The sequence below is a fragment of the Martes martes genome (assembly GCF_963455335.1).
Source record: "Martes martes genome assembly, chromosome: 13".
Lineage (NCBI taxonomy): Eukaryota > Metazoa > Chordata > Mammalia > Carnivora > Mustelidae > Martes > Martes martes.
In genome coordinates this window covers 55849053-55875614 of record NC_137901.1, presented here as the reverse complement: position 1 = coordinate 55875614, position 26562 = coordinate 55849053, and the positions used below count along the sequence as shown (strand labels likewise).

At 43.0% G+C, this 26562-nt stretch overlaps 1 protein-coding gene across 1 annotated transcript in view; it reads left to right on the top strand.

Annotated features, from left to right (window-relative positions):
- LAMA1 (laminin subunit alpha 1) overlaps nucleotides 1-26562 on the top strand; it is a gene marked incomplete at its 5' end in the record, with an annotated part of 156939 nt that overhangs the window by 122355 nt on the left and 8022 nt on the right. The window contains 16 exons of the mRNA XM_080821508.1: nucleotides 1120-1236; nucleotides 2979-3161; nucleotides 3807-3961; nucleotides 5479-5622; nucleotides 6618-6751; nucleotides 7583-7733; nucleotides 8485-8609; nucleotides 14057-14207; nucleotides 14837-15008; nucleotides 15687-15828; nucleotides 18209-18323; nucleotides 18515-18685; nucleotides 20923-21074; nucleotides 21790-21975; nucleotides 23384-23519; nucleotides 24655-24767. Coding sequence (XP_080677634.1) covers nucleotides 1120-1236; nucleotides 2979-3161; nucleotides 3807-3961; nucleotides 5479-5622; nucleotides 6618-6751; nucleotides 7583-7733; nucleotides 8485-8609; nucleotides 14057-14207; nucleotides 14837-15008; nucleotides 15687-15828; nucleotides 18209-18323; nucleotides 18515-18685; nucleotides 20923-21074; nucleotides 21790-21975; nucleotides 23384-23519; nucleotides 24655-24767 — 2347 coding nt within the window. The remainder of the gene's footprint in view (nucleotides 1-1119; nucleotides 1237-2978; nucleotides 3162-3806; nucleotides 3962-5478; nucleotides 5623-6617; nucleotides 6752-7582; nucleotides 7734-8484; nucleotides 8610-14056; nucleotides 14208-14836; nucleotides 15009-15686; nucleotides 15829-18208; nucleotides 18324-18514; nucleotides 18686-20922; nucleotides 21075-21789; nucleotides 21976-23383; nucleotides 23520-24654; nucleotides 24768-26562) is intronic.

Sequence of the window (26562 nt, the reverse complement as noted above, 5' to 3'; positions counted from 1 at the left end):
TAAATTTTGTATTTTATAAATATCAATGCAGTGAGATCTTCCTAAAGGGTTCAGTAAACAGTGATTTCACACATGTATGGGCTGTCCAGTGAACACCACACAAAATGGCAGCAGGAATCTGTGGTGTGAGAAAAAAAACATACACCTTTCACTGTAATATATTCTAACAAAAAATATCAAGTCCTTATAGGAGTAGACAGTGGACTAAAACAAAGCTCACACCCCTCTAAGAACAATTCCATGATCCCAAGTTAAGGGATCCTCCCATAACTGTCTGAGCCAAGGGCCCGGGTGTGGGCATAGGTTTTGTTTATCTGGGAATGACACAATTTAAATTTTATGTCATCTCGTGGAATGGAAAGTCCCTCACACTTGACCGTAAAGCAGATGAAACACAAACTCTAGCATCTGTATTGACTGGCTGGGGTTTCAGCTTACATGGCAAAAGGTATATCAGAGGCCACCAAACAGTGAACTTTCTGGCAATTAAAACCTTAGGCAGAACCATCATGTTCATCAGGTATTTTATCCATAATTCATTTTCTAACTATGTGTCCAGCGTTGAGATGTGATTGTGTGTTATACAGAAATATTCAAAGTAAAAGCTTTGATCCAACAGCTTTGATCAGACTTGAAGGAGGCTGAGTTGAACACCTGCCCTGTGGTGAGAGGGTGGGGGGAGGGGAGGGGCCCCAGCCGGGGAAGCAGGGGGTACCAGGCGAAGATACCTGGACAGGACAACCTTGGGGGTTTTATAACCCAGAGAAGAAAGGTGGACAAGATTAAGTTGTGAACAGGACGTTAGTGAATGATTAAGACTGAGGGATTTAAATACAAGTTTTCACCTGAGCTCTAATTAAATTGGACATGCAATTCAAGAAGAAATACTTGAGGGAAGGGTAACAAGCGAAACAGAAAAAATGATCAAGGAAGTCCAAAACACTCGTACTTTCTATAATGAGTGGTGCTAAGTCTTGCTGGAAAAATTTCAGTATTGGAGGGGGGTGTCTGTAGAAAGCTGTTGATTCTGTAGATGGGTCAAAGTGATGAAGGTAACCCTTGCCTAAGCAACTTTTGAGTAGGCTACCCTAAGAAAACATTTTTCCCCCCTTTAAATAGGTATCGCATTGGAACTGAGTGAATTGAAAAATACAGCAAACAGAGTTCAAGAGAATGCTGATACAATTACTAGGAGGACCAATGAATCACTCTTAACACTCAGAGCAATTCCTGAAGGTAAGTGGAAAGGGCAATCTTGATTTAATTAATGTTTGCTCCTTGTAAAGCCATTACACAGCAGAAGGAAGTCCTACTGCCAGTCTGATTAATAGCCTGGCTCCAAATTGAAACCGAGATAGAGTTTTTACTAGCAAAGGAGTATGATTTGGAAGTGCAGATAACTATTTTTTAAATAGCTCCAGAACACCTGCATCGCAATGCTAAAATCATAGTCTGAAAAGCAAAAAACCTTGGGAGACTTGATCACTCCCCCCCCCCCGCCCCATGAATTGCTTTCTTTTAAAATGACTCGACACATCCCTTTAATGAAAGGGTCATTTGAAGAAGTCAGCAAGAAGTGATATTCCCACTTTAAGGGATAATGCTAGATGCATTATAAATGGGGGCAATTAACTCTTGCTTGGTGATCTTCCTTCATGAGGCAATAAAGCATTCTAAAATTAGCTCAGAAATCACTTTAATATTGATGGGTTGGAAATGCACTATTCATTACCATCTGAAATAGGAAAACTGTTTAAAAGTATAATACAAATGAGTCCAGCTGCAATGCAGTCCCTCAACCTTCCTTCTTTTCATAATAAGTCTTAAAAGACGCCCTAACAACTCCAGAGTTCTCTCTGTGGGTTCAGCGGTAAACATGGAAACTACTGTTGGGGGCTCTGGGCTTGGGGCACTTTGCACTGACTTCTAACCTTAAATCATGGGAACACATTCTAACGAAGTTTCATTTCATTTCATTTTCTTTTCTTTTTTCCTTCCTTCCTTTCTTTCTTTCTTTCTTTCTTTCTCACTCCCTCCCTCCCTCTCTCTCTTTCTTTCTTTCTTTTAGGACACATGATGTGTGTTGGTTAGATACTTAAAAGTACTTTTCAGGGGCATCTTGGTGGCTCAGTTGGTTAAGCATCCAACTCATGATTTGAGCTCAGGTCATGATCTCAGGGTTGTGAGATCAAGCCCTGTATCAGGCTCCGTACTGGGCACAGAGCCTGCTTAAGATTCTCTCTACCCCTGCCCGCCCCCGCCAAACTCCCCTTTTAAAAAAACCTTTTTTATTTGGAAGTAATTTCAAACTTGCAGAAAAATTGCTGCATGAGTAAAAAGGAACCTGTAGACTCTTTATCCAGCTGCTTCTAGTGTTGGTTTTTGTCCTGTTTGTGACTAGATACTTTAAAACGTGAATACTAGTGCCTTCAAAAAAAATCATCACCCAGATTTTCTAAAACACCTGAATTCCACTTTATCCATCGTGACTGGTTCATCTTTGTTCTGCTGTTCCGTCTAGTAGCTAGCTGACGTTGTGGGGAAATGCCACTTCCTCTAGCCTAGGACATGCCCATCTTACCTACAAATTTAAATTCCCCAACCTTCTTATCTACACATGGACTGATTTCAAGAAGGTATTTCATGACTAGGAGAAGGGAGACCAGATAAAGAAGCTTAGCTTATTAACATCTAAGATGCTGAGAACACGACGACGATTGGTAGGTGATCTCACTGTGTATTGAAAGGTCAATAGAGAACATTGTTATCAAAACTATTTCATTCGTCCCTAAGAGGGTGTGGTAAGGCATAGGGCATTCAGTCTTAGTACTGCCATTAAAGAATGAGAAGCCCTATTTTCCGTTCAGCAGCCTATAAGAAATACTATACATGTTTCCATGAGAAGTCACATTTACGGTGGTTTATGGTTTTCCCCGTATGTGATCAGAGGAGTGCATGCTTGCATTTAAATTTGTCAGGTATCCGAGGCAAGGGAACCAAAGTCAAAGAGCTGGCCGTATCTGCAAATCAGAGTGCAGCAAGCACCCTAAAGGACGTCGTGGGATTGAGCCAGAAGCTGCTGAACACATCCACCGACCTGTCCAGGGTTGACGCCACCTTACGAGAAACCAACAGACTCCTACAGGACTCCTCAATGACTAGTACGTCCCGGTCTCCCTTTCCAGCGGGGAAGCCCATGTTGTGAGATTTTCAACTGGCCTGTTGTACCATGGGGTCTTGCTGACAGACAGCATCCCTAAGGAATAAAAACGCACTGATGTCTAGATTTGCATTTATAAGGCGAGAGAAGGGCCTTAGGGAGGGCCTGCTGCTGGCGCATTTTTCATGTTCAGTCGACCCTTGAACAACATAGGTTTCAACCGCACAGGCCCACTATACAGATTTTTTTCTTTCAATGAATACAGAAAATGTAGTTCCTTTATGATTTTCTTAATAACATTTTCTTTACTCTAGCTTACTTCATTGTGAGAATACAGTGTATGATGCATGTAACCTACAAACTGTGTTAATTGACCATTTACATGGTTGGTAAGGCTTCCAGACAACAGTAGGCTATTCCTAGTGAAGTGTTGGGGGAGTCAGAAGTTACACGCAGCTTTGCGACTGCATGGGGTTGAGAGCCCCCAACCCCACCCCTGAGTCAACCGAGGGTCAACTGTATTTACCAAAATTTCAAGAATCTGATCATTAGGATGTTCTATTTTATTCAGTGCATTGGGAATAATAAATTCATCTCTCTCGTTTCCTCCCTGCCACCATCTTTCTCGCCACCTGCTACTGGGTAGCTCTGCTAGCTGGAAGAAGAGTGAAAGACGCTGAGACACAAGCCAGCCTTTTATTTGATCGGTTGAAGCCTTTGAAGATATTAGAAGAGAACCTGAGCAGAAACCTATCGGAAATCAAACTGCTCATCAGCCAGGCCCGGAAGCAAGCAGCTTCTGTGAGTGTGGGTTCCTGGGGCTCTCTGGAGCTCGGGCCTCCCACAGCTGGGGCTCTCGGTAACCTCTGGTCTCGGGGACTCCTGTAAAGGGGACTGTCACAGTGACTTCTACCGATTCTGCTCTTACCGCCCACTTTTCTCCCAGCCTTGTCTACAGTACATGTAAAACTTTGTGTTAGGTATATTTACACACATACATACATATATTTAGGTATATAAATATATATCTGTATATATGTCATATGTATATATATATATATATGTTTTATATATATATGGCAACTTATGACTTTCATTTATGGTGCTTATGCTTGGTCTCAAAAATACTGTCTCTCCTGCCCTGGACAGTATATTTAAGTGGACTTAAGTAGTCTCATTTTCTTTGTTTTTTGCTTCATTCAACCTGGTTCCAAATGTTAGCGAAGAGATCTCACGTTTTGTGGAGATTTATAACTGTAACCTTGACTCATTGGTCCACAGCTGTTCTCAGCTGCTGTAGAGCTCATGGTCTAAGTGTCTACCTCTAAGCTGCCTTGGCCGAGTCCGGCTCCGTGGCCATTGTTTCACGAACGTGGCGTTGGTAATGCAAGTGTTCCTCAGAGCGTGGCCGCACCCTGAGCCTCATCGCCCAGGAGTCCAGCTGCACAGCCTCCACACACAGGTGCTCACAAATCCAGGGCACTGAGTGCATCGAACACTTGAGAACTGGAAAGAAAGTGTGTTACGGCCATCCGTAGCTCAAGGCCTTGGCCTTGCTCTAAAGGGGAGGCATTTCAGGGAAATTTCTTCAAGAGACTAAGCCGTTGACATGCTACTGGGGATTTATAGAGGACCGATGTGACCTCTGGTCTCACATTCATCCGCCTGAACCCTGCTAGCTAAGAAAAAGCGGTTCTGGAGTCTTCCACTAACCCCTCCCTTGAGTGACCTCAATATTGGAAAATGGCCGTAGGTTGACATGAGCTCTGGTTTCTGTTTGTTTCAATGAAAGTCACCAATTAAATGTAAGCCCGACGGACACTTCTGAATGCTCTGATTAGTACAAATGTATAATCTTTAAAGCTAATATAGGAAATATATGCAGTTACTTAGAGAAACGTGTATAAGTGCAAGGGTTGCTCTATAAATATTTGCTGGATGTATAAATAGATTATCCCTTCATGTATTTGACAGATGATCATCAAACATCCTCCCTGGTCAGGAGTAAAGATTCCAGGGTGATCTGGATAAGCTCCTTGTCTCAAGGAATTAAGTCTCACATGAGCGAGCCCATTACCTATGTAAAATAGTCTTAAAACTTCAAGACTGACTTTTCCATATTTAAGTCATTCACCAAATAAAATAACTTTCCTCACCACCTGATCTCTCACATTATGAAACACAAAGCGTTATGCATCCTCAGGAGAGGAAGCTTGCGGACCAGTGAAAATTGGTTCTGGAACAGCACGTTTGATCTCCTGGCCTGCGGCCCATGTTTGTCACTGAGCGATTAGGACACTTCCTCTTCCCTTTCACAGATCAAAGTCGCCGTGTCTGCAGACCGAGATTGCATCCGGGCCTACCAGCCTCCGATTTCTTCTACCAACTATAACACTTTAACGCTCAATGTTAAGACAAGTGAACCTGATAACCTTCTCTTCTACCTGGGGAGCAGCACCAGTGTGAGTATGGACCGTAGAAAGCCATAATGAATCTCTTCCGAGCGTATGTAGTTTCTGAATTGGCGGGGGTTTTTTGATGAAAGAAGAAACAAAAACAACAACAACAAAAAAAACAGGGCCTTGGTGAAATCATGAATCCTTCTAAGGGAACTAAGCTTTTGCTAAACTAGTGGCATTAGATTAAAAACACACACAGTCACAAGCTGCATGCCTGTGAGGAGGGCCCCGCAGTGTTGAGGAGAGTGTCTTCCCTAGCTGCAGGGTGGCATTTCTTAATGGTTTCTGCAGCCTCTCCAGCCACCGAGCGCAGCCTTGGGGATGGAAACTGGATCTCGGAGGTTGTCATCAGGACAGGAGTGGGGGTGTGCACCCTCAGGGGCGTATCAGAACCGTCCAGCTTCACCCAGGATCCTCCACCCAACGAGATTTCGGTGGTTCCTAGAGGGGCAAGTCCCCTGTGGACGACCGACTTGATACCTTTGGCTGCCAGTGGGAATGGGTCAGAACCCTTGTGGGTCTGAGAGGAGAAAATATTAACGAGCACAAATTCTGAAATGTCTTCCTGGGAGCGGAGGCGCAGAACAGATGCGAGTCCGTGTTGCGGGGTGTCATGACTCCTGTCTTACTACATATTTCACGTTCACTCACTGCCTTCTCAGACTGGGCAGACCAGTCCAGTGCCTTTCCTCCTGTTCCCTGTAAGTTACTGGTGATCCCCAGTGAGTGTTTGAGGAACTTTCTGGAAGGGACTGTGCAGGGCCAGGCAGGGCAACGTTGGGAGGGGCACGATTATCCAACAGAGTCCCCAAGACTCTGAGTCATGCTCCACCTCCAAGGAGGGGAACATTTAAAGACAAAAGGCGGGTTTTTTGGGTTTTTTTTTTTTTGTTTTTAAGAATAGAGGAAATGCCCTAGGAGCTCATTCTTTAACATGTTTTGGTAGTCGTGCAAACAGTTGGCATGTAAACTCATCCCAGCTCATGCCCGCACCCCAGTCTGATTTCTTGGCAGTGGAGATGCGGCGAGGGAAGGTGGCCTTTCTCTGGGATATGGGCTCCGGGTCAACACGGTTGGAATTTCCAGACTTCCCAATTGACGACAACAAATGGCACAGTATCTATGTAACCAGGTAGTAGAGAAATTCTCTCCAGGTGTCTCTTTTTTTGAAACTATATCTTATAAGTTTGTAACATGTTTGTGACATCATATCATAGTTTTTGAAACTTGGGGGAAGTTAGATTATCGTTAAAGGATAGTTGGTTTAGATTAACTATAGAAATAAGGGCTTCCCCTCCCCCCCTTATTATAGAAGAAATAAACTTTGTTACCAAAATCAACGATCTAAAGAAGAAAAATGTTAGATGTTCGTTACCTTTAGAATGTTAGGTCTAAAGCTGGCCGACCAGTAAACTGTGTTCTCTCCCACAGAGAGGAGTGAGAGGCAACATGGCAACATGGTAGAAATCCCACATAGGGGGTGTGGTATGTACATAGAAGAGGAAAGAAGGCAGGGATCCAAGTGGGAAGTGTGGTTTCTTAAAACTCAGACACAAAGCAAAATTCTTCCTTGCAAAGCCTCTCTTAAGGTGTATCTTTTTACTTTTCCGTAATCTTATGGTTTGTTGTTGCTGGGAATTCTTGTCTTCTGCTTTGTTATTTGTGGAAAAGGAGTAATACTGAAGGCAGTAGCCTGTTTCAAATAGCTAACTGATTATCTGTAACTGGTTTAAGCAAGGAGGTAGCACCATGCAATTTATGATTTAGAAGACCTTCTCCACAAGTTTTTGTGAGTAAACTGGGGACGGGGTGGGCAAGACTGGAAGACGGAGACCAGTGGGGGGACCCGCTGCAGGGAATGCAGGGAGAAGCTCCTGGAGGCTGCCTAGAAACAGATGTGTACTTACGTGGACAGACGTGGGATTCTGAAAGTGTTCTTTCTGTAATTCTTTGTGACCCATAGATTTGGAAACATCGGTTCATTGAGTGTAAAAGAAATGAGCGCAGCTCAGAAGCCTCCAACAAAAACAAGTAAATCCCCTGGAACCGCCAATGTTCTCGATATAAACAACTCAACGCTCATGTTTGTTGGAGGGCTTGGAGGACAGATCAAGGTAACATTCAAGACATTCATCTGAACAGGACTGACGGGCTGCTTTTCCCTAAAACTAGTATGCTTAAACTATTGAACAGATCCAAGGCAGATGAACATTTCTCGTTTCTGTGATTTTGCATAATGACAGCAAATTTGCAGAGTTGGGCTGGTTTTATAAAACAGAGGGTCCTGCCGAATAAAGAGCGTAAATGGAAAAGAAGCCAATGGTCCATTTTGCGATTTGAGTTTCTTTTCCAGGACTGAAACAGGAAATTCAGCATTCCGAATTCATTTCTGTGATTTCTTTTATTGCTCTTCTAACCCTAGTGGTAAAATAAGGCTAATTAGTGTTTAACACCAGAGCCAGTGGTATATATTTTATTATACCCGCTATCCCCTTACTGGATGAAGTTGAGTCACTTGGATTTGGTTCTGTGTTCTGAGAGTAAAGGGGTCAGTCCCAGCCAGGCCCTCACTACTGACCAACATGCTCTGAGCCTCTGTTTCCTCACCTGTAAAAGGGGCTTCTCTCCAGGGGCCCTGGTAACCGAGGGGATCTTTGCGATCCTGTCTGGTTATCGCTCATTCTACAATTACACTTAATAACTGGGAGGAAATTCAGTGATCACAATGGGGCCATTTTTCTGGATGATGTTCTCTCAAAATTTGGATGTTAGATTTGAGTTCCCAGCAAGGAGTTCTGTGCGCATAGAGAATGTATTCCTTTCCTGATTCATGTGGGTTGTGTTTGTTTTGTTTGTTTATATTAGAAGTCTCCTGCTGTGAAGGTTACTCATTTTAAAGGCTGCATGGGAGAGGCCTTCCTGAATGGACAGTCCATCGGCCTGTGGAACTATATCGAACGGGAGGGCAAGTGCCATGGCTGCTTTGGAAGGTAACAGGCCCTGCAGTTTAATATATAGTGTCATTCATGTCCCATAGCTGCTTAGGGAATTCCCATGCCCATCACGGTGGCCCAGAGTCTGTCATGTCCGTCGTCTTACCCCAAAGGATAGGGCATAGGTCATTTACTAATGGAAGCATGGGCATCATTTTTAACCTTTAAGAAGTAGTTTTCACTGTGTCTCATTTGCTTTCATCGTGGATCATATCCTTGAGAAACACCAGATATCTTCTCAAAGCACCTTCTGTCCCAGAGAGCCATGGGGACATCTTCAATAAATCACTGTACATCTTCAGTTTGAAAATACTTCCAAGGATGAGAATTTTGTTTCTGCCGCCAGTTTTTATAGCTACATACTTTCTCATTATTAAATTCTGGAATTCTAGAAATTAAATGCCTTTGGCAATGGAGAACAACTCCCTGACATCGTTTGGCAGAGATTGCTATAGGAGCAGGCATTTAATAACAATCTCACCGAGCTCAACAGCCCCCGTTTTCGTTTCTAAAAAGATAACTGCAACCCCAGAAGTATACAAGTCTCGTTTCCTCAAGCTTTCGTAATTAAGACAATAGATTGCTTCTGCCATTAGAGAAATGTAACATCTGATATAATTCTGCCATCTAATGGGTTGCTCTGTCCAGATAGATATCTGTAATTAACAGGGAGCTGTGACAAGATCAGTTGGAAGCAACTCCCATTACATTTAGAAACTCGTGGGCGAGTTTTCATTTTGTTACTGTCAGAGCTGTTTTCTCTTAGGGCTCGTAGCTTGGGATTTTGTGGTTTGAGCCTTTTATATGTTTCCTTCCCTTGACTTCACTTGCTTTCAAAGTCATGACCAGAAGTTTGGTTATTGGAGCCTTATGACTGAAAAAAATATTAGCTTTGGAGTCTGAGTTTCTCAGGCTCCCTCTCCTACCAAATCTCTCTCAGTGACTTTGTAATAAGTCATCTCACCCCATGGAGACTTGGTTTCTTCTTCCAGAAAAGGAAAATGAAAATCTTGTTGTCCTACCTCCCAGCACTGGTGATGAACACTTACCGTGATGTACGTGAAAATCCTCCATAAACTCGAGACCCCCGGCCCCAGTGTTCCACTCTGAACTTCCTGCAGTCACAGTCCATTGCTTTTTAGGTAGATGCCTCAGAATTATTTTCTGGACAATAAGCATGTGAAACCCAAGGTTTTGTAATTGGCAAATAAGATAAAAAAAATGATACTGCCCCGTGAGGTAATGACACCGGCTCTAGAAATCTGGGAGCCGAGAACTCCCCACCACTTTTTCCTCATGCTGTTTTTCTGACAGGGAAGTTTCCCGAGCAATTTAGTGATTCTAACTTGAGAACTGTTTCGACCCTTGGGCTCTGGGTCGCACATTGACCCCTGATCATTAATCTTACTTGTAGAAGGGAAAGTCTTAAGAGAGTTCAAAAATTTCTAATATAGAAAATGTCCCCCTACTTTAGCTGTTGCAGTATTCCTAATTTCACCCATCATTTTCAGGGTTATTTTTAAACCCCTGGCCTTAATACTCATTAAGGAGGGCACAGATTGCATGGAGCACTGGGTGTTATATGCAAACAATGAATCATGGACCACGACATCAAAAACTAATGATGTGCTGTATGGTGACTAACGTAACACAATAATATAATAATAATAATAATAATAATAATAATAATAATACCGCTGGCCTTGAACTGCACTAATGAGGGAATTTAATGACTACTAGCTCTTCTCTTTTGCTGGAAGGAGGAAGTCCATTTTCTATGTGGCCATCGGTTTTCTTCTCTAAAGAAAACCCTCCCACCACATGTCCACCCACCCTGGACCCCCAGGGAAAGATGAAGGTTGCTACAGACCGAGAGGAGGGATTAGCAGGTGCTCCCACTGCCCCCCGCCCCCCGCCCCGGCCTCCACCCTATTCCTAGAACTGGCTTTTTTGGTAGAAGGCTGACCACGCACACAACCTTCAGGATCAGATTGACTCATCAGCTCAAACAGAGGTTTTCTGGGTACGGAGCAAATCAGCAGGCTATCCTTATATTGACTACTATGCCTAAAGTATGTTTTTTAAAAGAATACTAGTTTAATGGGATATTAATAAATACTTTTTTCTAAGTGGGCGTATAAGTTGTGTCCCGACTATAAATTGTTGGCAAACACTGAGTGAAACAGTTAAATACACTGTCTTATGGTGAGGCCATCGGAGACTCTAATATGCTTACACACACTAACCGTGTCCTCGGGAGCCGCTGGAGTTGCAGCAGTCCCAAACTCACTTGATCCCCAACTGTTTAAAGCGTTTCAGCGTTGCCTATATTCCATAGAACATGCAGGGGCAGGTGCAGAGACAGACACAAGGGGGCGCTTTCTGTCCGTCTTTTTATTTATTTATTTATTTATTTATTTAAATTTTTTAAGATTTTATTTATTTATTTGTCAGAAAGAGTGAGCACAGGCAAAGGCAGAGGGAGAAGCAGACTCCCCGCCGAGCAAGGAGCCCGATGCAGAACTCGATCCCAGGACGCTGGGACTACGACCTGAGCTGAAGGCAGCCGCCCAACCAACTGAGCCACCCAGGCGTCCCTGTCCGTCTTTTTAAATTGAGTTGTCTTCATTTTAGGGAACGTCCCCTACTTATTAGACGAAGACTTTAGCTTAGAGTTAACCAACTAATTCTAGGAAATGAATCAGTGTTAGCAGACCGGTGATTAGAATTCAATGTGCTTTTGACCTTCTTGTGAAATCTGCCATTATTAAATCATTAGTGTGGTCCTCTGATGTCCTTTAGATTTAAAAAATAATTTTCTTAGAACGAGCATTTACCTTTGACTTATATTACCAAGGTAATGAACTGATTTTTTTTCTTACTTTTTTATTCCTCTTTGAATATATTTGCCTTTTTTATATGTTTTTGGCATATGTTTATAATTATGATCTCTTAAATTCTTAAAGGACACATTATACAGTAAGCCACTGATTCTAACAGTTTTCATCTAAATATGGAAAAACCTTTTTATTTCATTAACAGGTCTTTATTCTTTTATTAGTGATGAGTAGATGTTGTGATGGGCTGTGTTGGGACCTCTGGGACAGGCCAGTCCCCCGTGTTCTGGGCCCCTGCTAGCTGCTGGCGATGTCAGCATTAGTCATTGGAGTTGATCTTCTCCAACATTTCCTGGTCTTTAGGAGAGACATCTGTGGAAGCACAGAGACAGTTCTCTGCACTGTGGCAAGTGGAGGCACAGGTGAAGAGGCCTCAGAGGCCCGGGGCCCAGGTGCCCCCGCCACTCACTGTCATACAGCTGCCCTGAGTGCTAATGAGTAGTACAGCCGGTGTGACCCCCTCCTCTACTATGGGAGCTTGCATCAGAGGACTAGTGATTCTTAAAGGCTCTTTGGGCTGAGAGCTGGGGAGGGAATGTTGTTTGGGCAACCACCCAGCTATCATTTGTCCCAGAGTCCCTTGCCTGTGCAGGGCCCCAGAGCTGCCTTCCTGTGGCCCACCTGGCAACAGGCACCTGGGCGACTGGTGATACTTGTGGGTCTCGTGGTTATAGAACAGAAGCCTCGGCCACAAGGGGACAAGCCCCAGAAAAGTGTCATTGGCCTGGGAGGGGGAGCAAGAACTTTCTCAGGAAATGCACATTCAAACATGGTTTCATTTGAGCGCATCCCTCATTGTGGCTAACTCACGTGGCCAGGCCCCGCTGATGGAGAGAAACCAGAAACAGAGAGCTCCCCTTCTCAAAAACAGGGAACTCATTAGCTCTGGAGAGGGAGAGGGCATGCACAGCAGGACTAGAGAGATTTCTGGACTTTTGTTTGAAAAATGGCTTCACCATTTTCTTGGGTGTGCCCTTGGACAAGGTACTTAATCTTTGAGGCTCCGCTTTTAATAGGCAAAATGACATCCCTTCGGGGACCTTTGAACATAGCAAAATAATCAGAGCTAACGGGAGTGAACATTTAAGTGCCAAGCACTGTTTAAAGGACTTTACATGTATTAAATCATATATAGCCCTTCCTGAGAGCTTCTATTGTCCTTATTTTACAGATGAAGGTAATGATGCACAGAGACGTTAGGTAACTCTTCCGAGTTCACACAGCTAGTAAAGGGGGAGACAGGGATTTGAACCCCAGCAGTCTGGTTCTAGAGTCTGTGTCGTTAGCCCACATGAAACTGTGACCAGCCAAGAAACAGAGCAATGGAACATACCTGCAGGAAGTCACAGGTTTCAGAATGAAATAATAGAGCATTAAACCATAGCTTCTTCATGCGGAGTGCATTTCCTTTAAGTTATACTTCTAAGAAAGGTCAAGGGACAGAAATCTTTCAAAAAAGCAGGACCACAGGAAGCTGTCAGCTTGAAGCCTCAGGTTTCATAAAGCACTGATATTTTTCTTTTGTTAATGGAAACAGTGTCACCGTTTGGTTACGTGTCCTGCTTAGAGATGTGGGTATTACACCTTCAGCTGGGAAAAGTGCAAATTCATATCTTCCCCCCCAAAAACCTCCAAATCCAGGTTCTGAAGCCCAGAAATATATTTTTTAAATGTATTGTGATATGTTCCAGATAAACTTACTTTGTATTTGAAGAGTGAATAAAGTCAGACTTTTGAGGTATGCGGATGACCAGAAAACACACGGACCTGAGAAGTACCAAGGTCTATTTTAAATAACTTTGTTGTAAGCTGACCCCACAGATTTTTGAGATGGGTGTTGTTGTCAATGATGGTTTGTTTCTTTCCTTTTTTTTTTTTTTTTTTGTAAAGTGGTCCTTCTGCTACATTGGTACGTACTTCTTTTCCATCACTATCCCAGTTTAGCTGATGCATTGCTTAAAACCAGCAGAAGGTGATAAAATGTTAATATAAAAATTACTCTGGGGGCACCTGGGTGGCTCAGTGGGTTAAAGCCTCTGCCTTCGGCTCAGGTCATGATCCCAGGGTCCTGGGATCGAGCCCCACATCGGGTTCTCTGCTCAGCAGGGACCCTGCTTCCTCCTCTCTCTGCCTGCCTCTCTGCCTACTTGTGATCTCTGTCAAATAAATAAATAAAATCTTTAAAAAAATTACTCTGAAAGCTTTGGAATTAAGAAAGGACAGTGACAGTAAAGGAAGTCAGAACAAATGAAAATCTACTTGATAAGTAGAAATATTTATTGCAGTTATCTATCCTTTGAAGACCTTTCTTCTTTCTTCTTCTAGTGAACATGGCCTATGTTAACTTTCTTTTCTGTAGAAAGCAACTGGACTTAGTTTTGCACAATCTAACAACATATTTTAAGATAGGACTTACGGTGACTTATCAAATTATGGAAATAACAGCTCTACCACAGTGTTTGTGAGGGGAAGCCCTCAGTAAAGGTGTCCTTTCTTTTTAACCACCCTCCTGAGAATAGATTGTGTTTCCTCTGCTCTGTCTTGCAGCCCCCAGAATGAAGACTCCTCCTTCCATTTTGATGGGAGTGGGTATTCGGTCGTGGAGAGAACGCTCCGGACGACGGGGACTCAGATAATTATGCTTTTTAGTACCTTTTCACCCAACGGGCTTCTTCTCTACCTCACTTCAAATGGCACTGTAAGTATATTCAGTCAAATTGTTGTGAGGATATTTATGTTTAATGACTTTTTTGTGATCATATACAAATATAAGATATACATATGTATGTCATACTATTTCCTCATTTTAAATATTTTTATGTTATAAATTCACTGAAGAACCATTGCAAAATGCAGGAGAGCACCAAGTAGAAAAGAGCCATCCTACCATTTATAGATATCAATGATACTTGTTATTAAAGTTTGACTTTTCTCTATCTTGTTCAGTGTTCATTCTGATCACTGTGGCCTTCATTGAATTCCATCTATGGGATCTTAATGTTGTTTTTATTATTGTGGGGCTGATTTCTCTCAATCTTCTAGGTTTTTTTTGTAGGACTGGCCATTTATGGATCTAAATGAAAATGATAGAAAGATTCCACTTCTCTTACTGTAGATTTTGGCAACAATGTGTTTCTTTCCTTTATACCTGTGTAGTACTCTAGAAAGTCTTCCCAGATACTTCAGTTTCCTAACAGACTTCTGATGGTTGGGCCAGATCCAGATTTCTGAGTTTGACTTTGGAAGGTTTTACTGTCTGCAACATGAAGGAAAAGGGAATCTGTGAGAACAATGTAGCCCTGGGTAACTTTTTTCTCTTCTTCACAGAAAGACTTTCTATCCATCGAGCTGGTGCATGGCAGAGTCAGAGTTACAGTTGACCTGGGCTCAGGGCCTCTTGCCCTTACTACAGACAGACGCTATAACAATGGAACCTGGTACAAAATTGCCTTCCAGAGAAACCGAAAGCAAGTTAAGTGCACAGAAGGGCAAAGAGATGGTACAGGCCACTCTCGTAGGAATAGAAATCCTTACAGAATCAGGAATGCCTGAGTAGTTCAGTAGGCTAAATGTCTGACTCTTAATTTTGGCTCAGGTCATGGTCTCAGGGTTGTGAGATCGAGTCCCACATAGGGGCTCTCCACTGGGCATGGAGCCTGTTTGGGATTCTCTCTCTCTCTTCCCCTTTTCTCTTGTCTCTAAAAACTTGAAAGGAAGGAAGGAATGAAGAAAGGAAGAAAGAAAGAAAGAAATCCTTCCAAAATCAGCAATTTTTATTTACTTTAGCTTCTTGGGTATTCTTGAATGATATTTTAATAGAAAGACATTGTTTTCTTTGAAATACTAAATGCCAGGATTCACATATTGCTGGGGGGAATATTATACTTCTTTTTTTATGGCTTCCAAAAGCATTACCTTAAGTAAGTAGTGAATTGGTATCAAAGATCAAATCCATTCTCTTCCCTGCCACACACACACTGCTGTCCTTCAGCAATATGTATTCTGGATTCATTGACTTCTGTACCGAGGATTTTCATGTATCCTTTAATAGTCCAGAACACTCCCTGGTCAAATGTGCAGAATGCAAAGGAATTTATAAAGAAAGAATTTATAAATGAACTTCGTTTTTATCTTAATGTTAGAAAATGGTTTTCATTTTCCTGGTTCTTCTTTTTAGGAATCCTAGCAGTTATCGATGCATATGACACCAGTTACAGAGAAACCAAGCAAGGCGAAACTCCAGGAGCATCTTCGGATCTCAATCGTCTAGATAAAGATCCAATTTATGTGGGTGGATTACCTAGGTCAAGAATTGTAAGGTATTTCACGTGTCATTAATCATGTCTGTAACTGCCAAATGTGTTAGCTTCCTAGGGCAACTATAACAAGGCACCACAAACCAGGGGACAGACAACAGAAGTGCACTATCTCACAGCCCTGGAGGCTACAGGTTCAAAATCAGGGTGTCAGCAAAGTTGCTTCCTTCTGAGGGCTGTGGGAAAGACTCTGTTCCTTGCCTCTCTCCTAGCTTCTGGCAACTTCAGGCATTCCTTGTGGATAACGTTCTCTGTGCCTTATTACACTGTCCTCCCTCTGTGTGTGTCTGTGTCCAGATTTCCCCTTTTTATAAGGACACTGGTCATATTAGACACCCTAATGTCCTCATCTTAACGTGATCACATCTGTAACAACCCGATTTCCAAATCAGGTCACAGTCCCAGGTCCTGGGGTTTAGGACTTCATCATCTTTTGTGGGGGACAAATTTTAACCCATAACACCGGCCTTGATTCAAACCACTATGTGTCCTATTAACTGGGATGTAAAGAAACCCTTCTACAGTAAAATTAATGATTTTTTTATTTGTTGCCTTTAGAACATCTAGAAATCTTTACTGTTACTAATATTCTACAATATTTAGACCCCATTTTCCATCACAGGTTGTTCTCCTCTAGAGATTTTAGTTGACTCTTTTTCCAGACAAAAAAAAACATGCTCTCTGCGGACTCATCTGGACTTCCCTTTTGTGTGATGAGAAAGAATAATGTATGTGAAAGTTGAAAGGCCAGCATCAGGAAGTTAGAGAAAAGATGGCAGAGGAGACAATGAAATAATTTTGTAACACTAATTCATGTTTAGCTTTGTGACTTGACTTTAATAATTGACATAAGCTCTCTGTGGATCATTGTCCTCAGTGTTATAATTTTGGATTGGACAAATTAAGCCCTAAGTTTCACACCATAAAAAAACAAAACAAAACAAACAAAAAACCCTATAGGAATGGCCAGCAGTCAAGGGAAGATGGATTCCAGGGAGTGGGATTATCAAATGTCCCAACTGAGTCATCCAGCCCAGTGGTCTTCAGATAAGTTAGTAGCACTATCCCATCTTCAGCCGAGTTCTTATAGGGAATCCTAATAAGCCACATGGAAGTGCACCCACTCTGGATGCTCTAAGTTAAGCAGCCCAGATCCACTCCTCACCCCTTCTCTTTGCCAGAAATTTCTGGAAGTTCCAAGGAACACTATTTACCACCACAGTCACCATGCCCCTATCCCATCTTGGAAATGAATTAAACTTCAGGGCAACGGTCACTTGCCCCAGGTCTTACCCCTGCCAAGATGGAGCCAGGACTGGAAGCCTGTCTCCTAATCCCAGATTCTAGATGTTTCCTCACACAGTGACAGCAGGGGTGGATACTCCTGTAGCAAGAAGCTGTGTTGCCCCTCATCTGTACTGGACCTAATTGGACACCATGTAGACAGTGGAGAAAAGGTCCCATTTTCTAAGAAGATACCCAAATCACAGACTTTTATGCTGGAAGGAACTTGGGTATCTATCAAGGCTAGCTTCTTCATTTACAAAGAAGAAACTGAGTTCCAGAAAGGTCAAAATACACCCAAAATCAAGTAGTTGCCTACGGGTCTACAGCTCATTGCTCAACACAGAAGAGAGAAAAATGAGATGGGACTCGAACTGGAAACCATGTGACTTCAGAGTTCTCCTGTGACTAGCTGATGCTTCAGAGTATAACTTGGAGATGTTCAGTCATCTCCATGTTTTGGAAATGAGAGCTTGGTTACATGAGAACCTCGCCCCAGCCAGTAGTGTGGCAACTTGTTAAGAAAAATAACATACTGATTTGGAGTCAAAGAAACAGGATTTGGATAATCTTAGACATTACCAAATGTAATTATTTCCTTCAGGACAAAGTTCATAACTATGTAGTTGGGCAATGGCCAATGACTTCTGTAACCATGTGATCCTAGGGAGGAGTTCTGTCCACACCTGCTTCCATGGGAGGCTTATATCCATGTTCTACCCTACATGAAACTTGGGTTTTAATCTACATGCTACTATTTCCTTATAACTGTGTACTGTCTTTCGTAATTGGCCCATGTTTTAATGAGTATATTTAAATTGCAGTGACTGTAATATCTTCTCTTAAAATAGTAAACATTTTATTTAGGTAGCCATTTAGCCTAACTCATTAAATTCAGCCCCTTTCTTGGTCCTAAGAAGACCATTCATGTGACCTGAAGTCTTCACCATCAATATCCCTCTTAGAGGGAGACCTAGACTTTTCTGCAGAATGACATATAGAAGCAGATCGTCTTTGCCTGTAGACCAATTTTTATTCCTTTTTTCAAAAACGGAGTTATAAAATGCAAATTTTGTTGTTCTTATGCCCTTCCCCACAGGAGAGGTGTCACCAGCAAAAGCTATGTGGGCTGTATCAAAAACCTGGAAATAGCCAGATCAACTTTTGATTTACTCAGAAATTCCTATGGAGTGAGAAAAGGCTGTATACTGGAGGTGGGAAGCATTTTAATGTTGGAATGAGTTTCTATAAATGTCCCCTGACTTATCCATGTAGTAAGGTAACAAAATCTAAGCCAGTGGGGGGATGGAAGAGACATGAAGGCGACACTGGCAGTAACCCCCACCATGGGCCATGTAGCATTCAGGTGGGCCTAATGGTGTTCCTTTCTCTCTTTTGTGACCAGCCTATCCGAAGTGTTAGCTTCTTGAAAGGCGGCTACGTTGAACTGTCACCCAAGCCTTTGTCACCAGAATCGGAATTGTTGGCCACATTTGCCACCAAGAACAGCAGTGGCATCATCCTGGTTGCCCTGGGCAGACAGGGGGAGAAGCAGGGTCATCTACAGGCCCATGGGGTAAGTAGCTCAAACGTTATTGCTATTCAGCCAGGAGGTCAGGAAGGAACTGACTTTGAGAAACACTAGGTGGAGAATGACTTAGTGATGAACATTTATTGTAGCTGTGTGGCCAGTTGCTTATGAGTGTGCATTTCAATAAGTAGAAGTTGCACCGCTGAATGTCTTTCCCCTCGGAATCGGCGATTGCTCTGTGTTACATAGTCCATTTTCCTTGTCTAGCTACTGAGAAGATAACTTGCTGTCTACCTCTAGTTCTTTTCAAACTCATTCAGATAGCACAAACTGGGCTTTTTTCCATGTTATGGTTGTTACTCTTTAAGGCTAAGACAGTAAGTAAATCCTTAATTTTTACAGAGTTTTTTTAGTATACTGCTCCAAGAAGCACAATTTCCCTTATCTACAAACAGGATAGAAAGAAATGTGGCCTGTGATAAATACAGTGAACCAGTGGTAGGAGGAGAGAAAAGTTGATGGCTTTCCATATTTATATTCCACTTTAAGAGCATGGATATTTAGTCTTTCCTTTGCTCAAACTTGCATAAATCATGCAATCTGAAGGGGCTTTACAGAATGCTAATATCTTGTCCCGATGAAGTAGGGGTCATCTAACTGCAGCTCGCGGCCTGCTGTCCTCTACTGCGCACGAGACTTCACAGACATTGCTGTGTAATTATTACAGCCACAGCACGGGGTGAATGCTGTTTCCTACATTTTGCTGAGGAGGAAATGGGTTCAGAGAACCTTATTATCCTGTCCAAGGTCACACAGCTGACTTAGGTCAGAACCAGGACTGGAACACCAGTCTGTGGACCCCTCGTGCCTCCCGAGCCACTTAGAGAAGGTCTAACAATGACACAGTGGTGTATGGACTCTATCTTTTCCTTTTTTTCCTAGTTGAGATGAAATTCATGTAACATAAAAGTAACCATTTCAAGTGAACAATTTAGTAGCATTGAGTGCTTCACAATGTTGTGAGGCCATCTCCTCTGTCTAGTTCCAAAACATTTTTGTCACCCCAGATAGAAGCCTGTGTCATGAAGCAGTCACTCCCCATCCCTGGCGATCGCCAGTCTTCTTTCTGTATTAGTGAATGAACGCCCTGTTCTCCAGATTTCACAGACATGGGCTCATACAGCGTGTGATTGTCCATGTCTTCCACTTGGTGTGTTTTAGAGGTTCATCCATGTGGTGGCAGGTGTCAGCACTTCATTTTTATGGCTGAATTGATATTCTGCTGTGTGTACATGGCATAATTTATTCACTGATGGACATTTGGGCTGTGTCTACATTTTTGGCTGTTATGAATAATGCTATGGACATTCACATACAAGTATTTGTTTGGGTATCTTGAGTGCCTTGAGTTCTTCTGGGTATATGTATCTAGGAGTGGACTTGCTAGGTCACATGATAATTTTGTGGTTCAATTTTGAAAGAACCGGTAGACTGTTTCCCTCCACCATTCTTAACAGGACCATTTGCTAATCAAAGATTGCTGCTATGTCAGCAAAATGGTATGCTGTCATCCAAGGCTCACAAGGAGATTGTGAGGCACTCGTATTCCAGTTCTGCTGGTGGAGCTATTTTTAATGTGGCAAAATAGTTCTCAGAGCTTTAATAAGTTCCAAACTCTTAAACCTTTTAATCCCACTTTTAGAAATGTTAGAAACAATTTCACAGGCAAAAAGCATTATGTACGGTTAAGAAAAAATTGGAAACTAAATTTTTAACAATAAAAAATTGATCAATACTTCAAACGTACCTATTTGTTGGCACATAATATAGCAATAAAAAGTGTGAAGGCTTGGGGCGCCTGGGTGGCTCAGTGGGTTAAGCCTCTGCCTTCGGCTCAGGTCATGATCTCAGGGTCCTGGGATGGAGCCCTGCATCAGGCTCTCTGCTCAGCAGGGAGCCAGCTTTCCCCTCTCTCTCTGCCTGCTGCTGCCTACTTGTGATCTGTCAAATAAATAAAATCTTTTAAAAAAAAGTGTGAAGGCTATGTAGAAATGGCAATTTCTGATATGGTTAGTGATATGAGCATAATGCCAAATATAAGTTATATGAGCAGAGATTAGAAGGCCATATATAAAATACAAGAGTTGTGTTAGATGGAGATGGTGATATTCTTAATGAATTGCTTACTTGTTTAATATTCCACATTGCCTTCATAAGATAGTAATTTAAAAAATCACATAGTAATGTTTTTTCTATCTGAAATCTCTTAGCAACCTTCCCAGCCCTTCTTTTCCATCATGCTGATTGAGGGCCACATAGAAGTGCATATTAACACGGGGGACGGAACAAGCCTGAGAAGAGCTCTCCTGCGTGCTCCTAAGGGCACATATGGCGACGGACGAGAACATTCCATTTCCCTGATAAGGACCGGGAGGTATTTGTGTACAAGGGCATGGTGACCTCACCAACAGGAACCTTGTTAGGATACTCTTCGCAGTGAAATGATTGGGATGATGAGTATGAGGTCATGAGAATTCAGAGATTTTATAGTTCCAAAATAATTCTGGAACCTTGCTAGAATACCTCTCTAGAAATTAATCTCATCTGCTTCAAAGTAAGATATTTGGAATTTTCAAAATTGAAAAACCTTAACCCTGCTTTTTTCTGGAGCCCAGTATATATTGTCTAAGATCAGATTAATTCTGTGGCCAATAGTACCATAGTGTTCGTAGGTAACATTACATCAATACTAAATAGCAAATGGAAAAATAGTAAATAGTAGCATAGTAAATAGTTAAAATAGTAAATAGTGTTATATCAACATTCCTATGTATTTCCCTCCAAAACTGTAGGCCAAATATTTTAAAAGCATGCTGGATTATTTCATTACGGTAAAGTAAAAGAACAATACCCTCTGAAAAGCAATTGAATTCAACAGCATTTAATAATACCCATTCATTTGGGGAGAATGTTCAATTGTAAGTTTTCATTTTCAAGATTCACCTTTTTATTCACATAGTGTCATGTTAAAATTTATCTTTCAGTATGAACTTTAATCATTCAGTATGAACTTGTGGAATTATATATTAAAATAGACAGTTATGTTTCATTATATTTAAAAGCTTTTCTTTTCTCCTTTGACCTTTTAGAGTTATCACTGTCCAAATGGACGAGACCAATCCTGTAGAAATGAAGTTGGGCCCCTCAGCAGAAAGCAAGGCAATAAATGTATCCAAGCTGTACATAGGGGGGATTCCAGAGGAGGAGGGGAACTCAGTGCTCAAGATGAGAAGATCATTCCATGGCTGTATCAAAAACCTGATCTTTAATATGGAGTAAGTGTAACCGAGCTCTCAACATGTTTCTGCACTTGCTAGAAATCTTTTATTGCTGAGTACTGACACTGATCTGCTAACTCTGCTGTTTGAGTTTGCCTAAAATCCTAAGTTTCTGAATAAAAAGTAAATCCCATTGTTCTATCACAACAGTCACCCACATGGATTTTACTGGATTAGAATGATGGATAGATCTGGTATCCTAGAATTAAAAAAACAAGAGACAAAAAACAAAACAAAAACCATTGAACATTAGCTCTATAGGACTATCAATAAACATCAAAGGTCAAATACACTTTTGACATGAATTCCAGGGAACAGAGATTTTGTGATGCAAGTTTCTTGCTGTCTTGAGCTCACTGCTTTAAAGGAACCGTTATAGCCGGGCTCCTTACAGCTTCAGATTATTAATGGTTCCTCCTACAACAATGACTGTCTAATGAAGAACTCTTAGTCTGTTTTCTCTGTGGAGCTCAATGAGGAGGAAGAAAACTGACATGTGCCCACAGGCAGTTATTTCTTCCTCAGTCACTCTCTGCGTAGGTAAGAGTGCTAGTGGGTCAGATGCTGTGCTGATCTGTTGGGGGGGGGGCGTATAATGGAACCAGAGTTTGCGGGGGGCATCAGGAGGCTGAAGCTCCCCTCCTAGCTGGGCAGCTGATTTTGCCTTAAGACCTCAAACAAGGACTTGGATCTTTGAGGGTCACCGTGTCCTCTGTGAAAGAATCTCTTAAGAGTCCTTGATATGTAAAAGAATAAAAGTACATTGGGTTTCAGCACAATTCTAATGTCAGAGCCTTGGTTTACTCATTTGTACAGTTGATTAATTTATTCACCCAGTTCTCTGTTTATGAATACACAATTGATTCGTCTTCTTCCTCCTGAAAGCAATGAGGCTGGGAAATCCACAAGGCAGAAATGTTTCTGTGCCATTCACAGCCATGTCCTCAGAAAGTGCCAAGAGGGTACATATAGACGGGACATGTTGCAAGGGCTACAGAGTGAAGGGAAGGAGGACAAGTGTAATTCATGACTTCCTGGCAGATGCAAACCTGTAAGGAAGAAATCAGTGTTTAACTGAGGACAGTGTGCACTACTGTTGAGGGCCAGAACCATAGTCTTTCCCTTAGCTCTGCCCCGGCTGCAGGAGGAGCGGACAGCATTTGAGCCCACTCTGGAGGCTGGTGGCCAGGTAGACAACATGGGGAGGGCTTGGAGTGGGGTGGGCCAAAGAATCAAACAAGAGGGTAAGATAAATGGACTTCTAATTGCTGTGGAAGACAGTCCATTTGGTTACTCTAAGAGTAATGGATGAATGGTTTTTCATGGATTTTAGTGTTCAATAATCAAATGATGTTGGTTCCTGTTGACTTGCAGTATCTTAATTTTGTAAACACTCTGTATCTAGACATTTGGATTTCACAAGTGCGGCTGGCAATGAACAGGTGGACTTGGACACCTGCTTGCTTTCAGAAAGGCCGAAGCTCACTCTTCACGGAGAGGACAGTGAGCGCCTGCCAGAGCCCCAGCCTTTACCACGTCTGGTAAGAGGGGCTTTCCTTAATCTTTTTTTTTTTTTTAATTCAATTAGCCAACATAGAGCAGTGCATCATTAGCCTCAGATGTAGTGTTCAACAGTTTATCAGCTGTGCTGAGCACTGGGTGTTATATGCATCACATGCCCTCCTTAATGAACACCCTCCATCGAGCCCATCCCTCACAAGTCCCCCCTCCAACAATCAATTTGTTCTCTATCATTAAGTCTCTTATGGTTTCTCTTTTTTTTCCCCCTCCCTTCCCATATGTTCATCTGTTTTAGTTCTTAAATTCCACATATAAGTGAAGCCATACAGTATTTGTCTTTCTCTGACTTATTCCCCTTACCATCACTCGGCAGCTCATTCCACTTGGCATCACTGTGTAGCTCTGCCCATGTCACTGCCAATGGCAATATTTCATTCTTTTTGACAGCTGAGTAGTATTCTACCGTGTATGTATTGACCAAATATTTTTAATGTCAGTTACTAGTTTTCATTTTCTTTTCCTTTTTCTGGTTCCTCCACTTCCTTGGTTAAGGCATGTACTCTAATCATGTAGACGGTGGATCAGTCAGGCAAAGAGCAGTACCTTCCAAGCATAGCCGATCTTGGACTTCCAGCCTGCTCTCTTGGTAGCATCCACACCCACCCCTCCCTCCCCCAGAAGCCAGATATGTGAGTGTGAGGCCTCACGTGGTTCGGACTCACTGTGTGGAGGGCGCTGTTCCCAAGCAGACCCCCTCCCACAGTGGATGCTGTCCCCCCTCCCCTGCCACTGCCTGGGAGGCATCAGACGTCCCCCTCAGAGACCCTGCAGGGTCTGTTTCCTGGTGCACAGGCTGTAGCCACTCCTGTGGCCGCTGATACCCTCTGGCCCTTCCCCTGATGAAAATTCAGGGGAATTTTAAGCAAACCTGAGTGGGACTGAGGTGAAAGCCAGAAGCTCTAATTGCCTTCTCAGAGATGAAGAGATAGCAAGTAAACTATTCAAAGCAAAGACTGAGTCTGTGTCAACACATATTTGTAGCTGTTGCTGTTCTGATCCAATTGCTTCAGAGAGGTTTTCTTTAGGGAAAAACTTGTACATGTCAGGGGCGGCCCTGGCTCTGTGGTGAGAGTCTGTCTGCATCTCTTATTACAGGAACAGTGTGCTGTGGACAGAGCCCCAGACTATATCCCCAGTGCTCACCAGTTTGGCCTCATGCAAAGCAGCCATTTCGTGTTGCCTTTCAATCAGCTGGCTGTCAGAAAGAGGTGGGTATCGTTCTGAAGTCTTTATTAGGCGTCTCACAGAGAGATGGACAGGGAGGTATTCCTCAGTGGTGAGAAGGCAGAGAACAGGAATGCAGGCCTTGTGTACAACCGATGCTTCAGATGTGGTTCAGTGGGGTCCCTGTGGTTTGTTCTTACCCCTTCTGAGGAAGGCCGGTTGCTGCCCCTGTGTATGAATGTAGGAAAGCACATAGGTAGGTTATCTCTCTAAATTCCTCTTATTCTAGAATCTCAAGTCCTTTGGATCTATTATCATCTGGATTTTCAACCCTACTCTATTGTAAGCACTTACTAATCTGATCAAATTATCCCCCCAAACTCATTCACTGCACCCCTCAAACTCCTTGGTGCCATACCTACACTAATCTGCCCGGTCCTTCTCGCCCTCACACCTGCTTATCCCCAAGGACCCTTGCTTGGCTAAGCCAGCCCACATTCAACATTTGTCCACTTCTCCAAACCCTTCAGACTGCACCCATCGTTACCGCCCCCTCCATCACCCTGGCTTCAGACATTGACTCAGTGTCTTTGTTCCACAGCTCAGGCCATCATTCTCCATGAATTCAGCAGCTCCACGTCTGACCTTCCAAGTCCTCTGGCTCCTGTCAGAGGGCTTTCTTCAGCCACCCTCTCCCCATAGTCATACTCTACCCTACTTTGTAAACACCCATTCCACCTCCAAAATCTCTATCTGAAGCATCCTATTAATCAGCCGCCTCCCTTCTGTTACTTCCCATCCCAGCAGCTCCTCAAAAGTATCAAGACCTCAAAGCCCTCATGCTTTCTCAGCACCAACTGCAGCCCCCCAGCACAGTTTACCCCCGACCCGGATGGGCCCAATGCCATTATGACTGGTGTTCCTTTGCACACTGGCCCTGGGTAAAACTGCTACTTGGCTAATCCATGCCAGGACCCAAACTGGTGGTCAAGGCTGTAGAATTGTGTATCTCTTCCCTCCCTGGTTGGACGTGAAGCCAGAGAATTCAGATGGAACTCCCAAATCACATGGGCAGCCGGTACTGTTCTCTAATATGTTCACTTTTTTTTTTTTTTACGTCTCATAGCTTCTCTCATCTCAAAACTCAAAATCCCCACAGCCTCTCTCCATGCCCCAGCCGATGACTGCCTCAGTGAACACAGAGAACTCCCTCATCTGTCCACTACCAGAAAGAGCACTCCCATGCCTTTGTCTGCACGTTGTACCTCTTCCCATGCTACCACAGAGGAGGGGGTCCTATTGTCCCCTCTATGCCCTCTGGAGCCTATCACTTCTCTCAGAGACATCACCACCCTCAGCAGCATCAGTATTAACAAGAGGAGCAGACCCTTGTCCCTCAGTATTTAACTGTACCCCCTGACTCATAACTACTCTATGAGGAAGGTATGCTCTTTATTTGCTCTTTTATAGATAAGGAAACAGGCACAGGGAAGTCAAGTCACCTGCTCAGGACACACAGCAGAATGGGATTCAAACCCAGACACTGTGTTTATGCTGGTAACCATTCCCGCTCTGGTAGTTCCTAACTTAAACTCTGAGAGACTCCATATCCCACTCTACCCGCACAGTATCCTGGCTGTTATTTCAAGATTTCTTGAAAGAACTGCCTTATTTAAAAACAAACGAAGGCGGTCTCCTGTGGCAGTCTGCCCTTCTCCCCTCTCGTTCCTCTCCACCCGCCCAGTCAGCCTCCCCTCACTTCTTGATTGCTCTTGCCACAGTTATCCCAGACCTGCTGTGCCCGCATCCCGGGAGCCCTTCTTTGTTGGGACCTCAGCA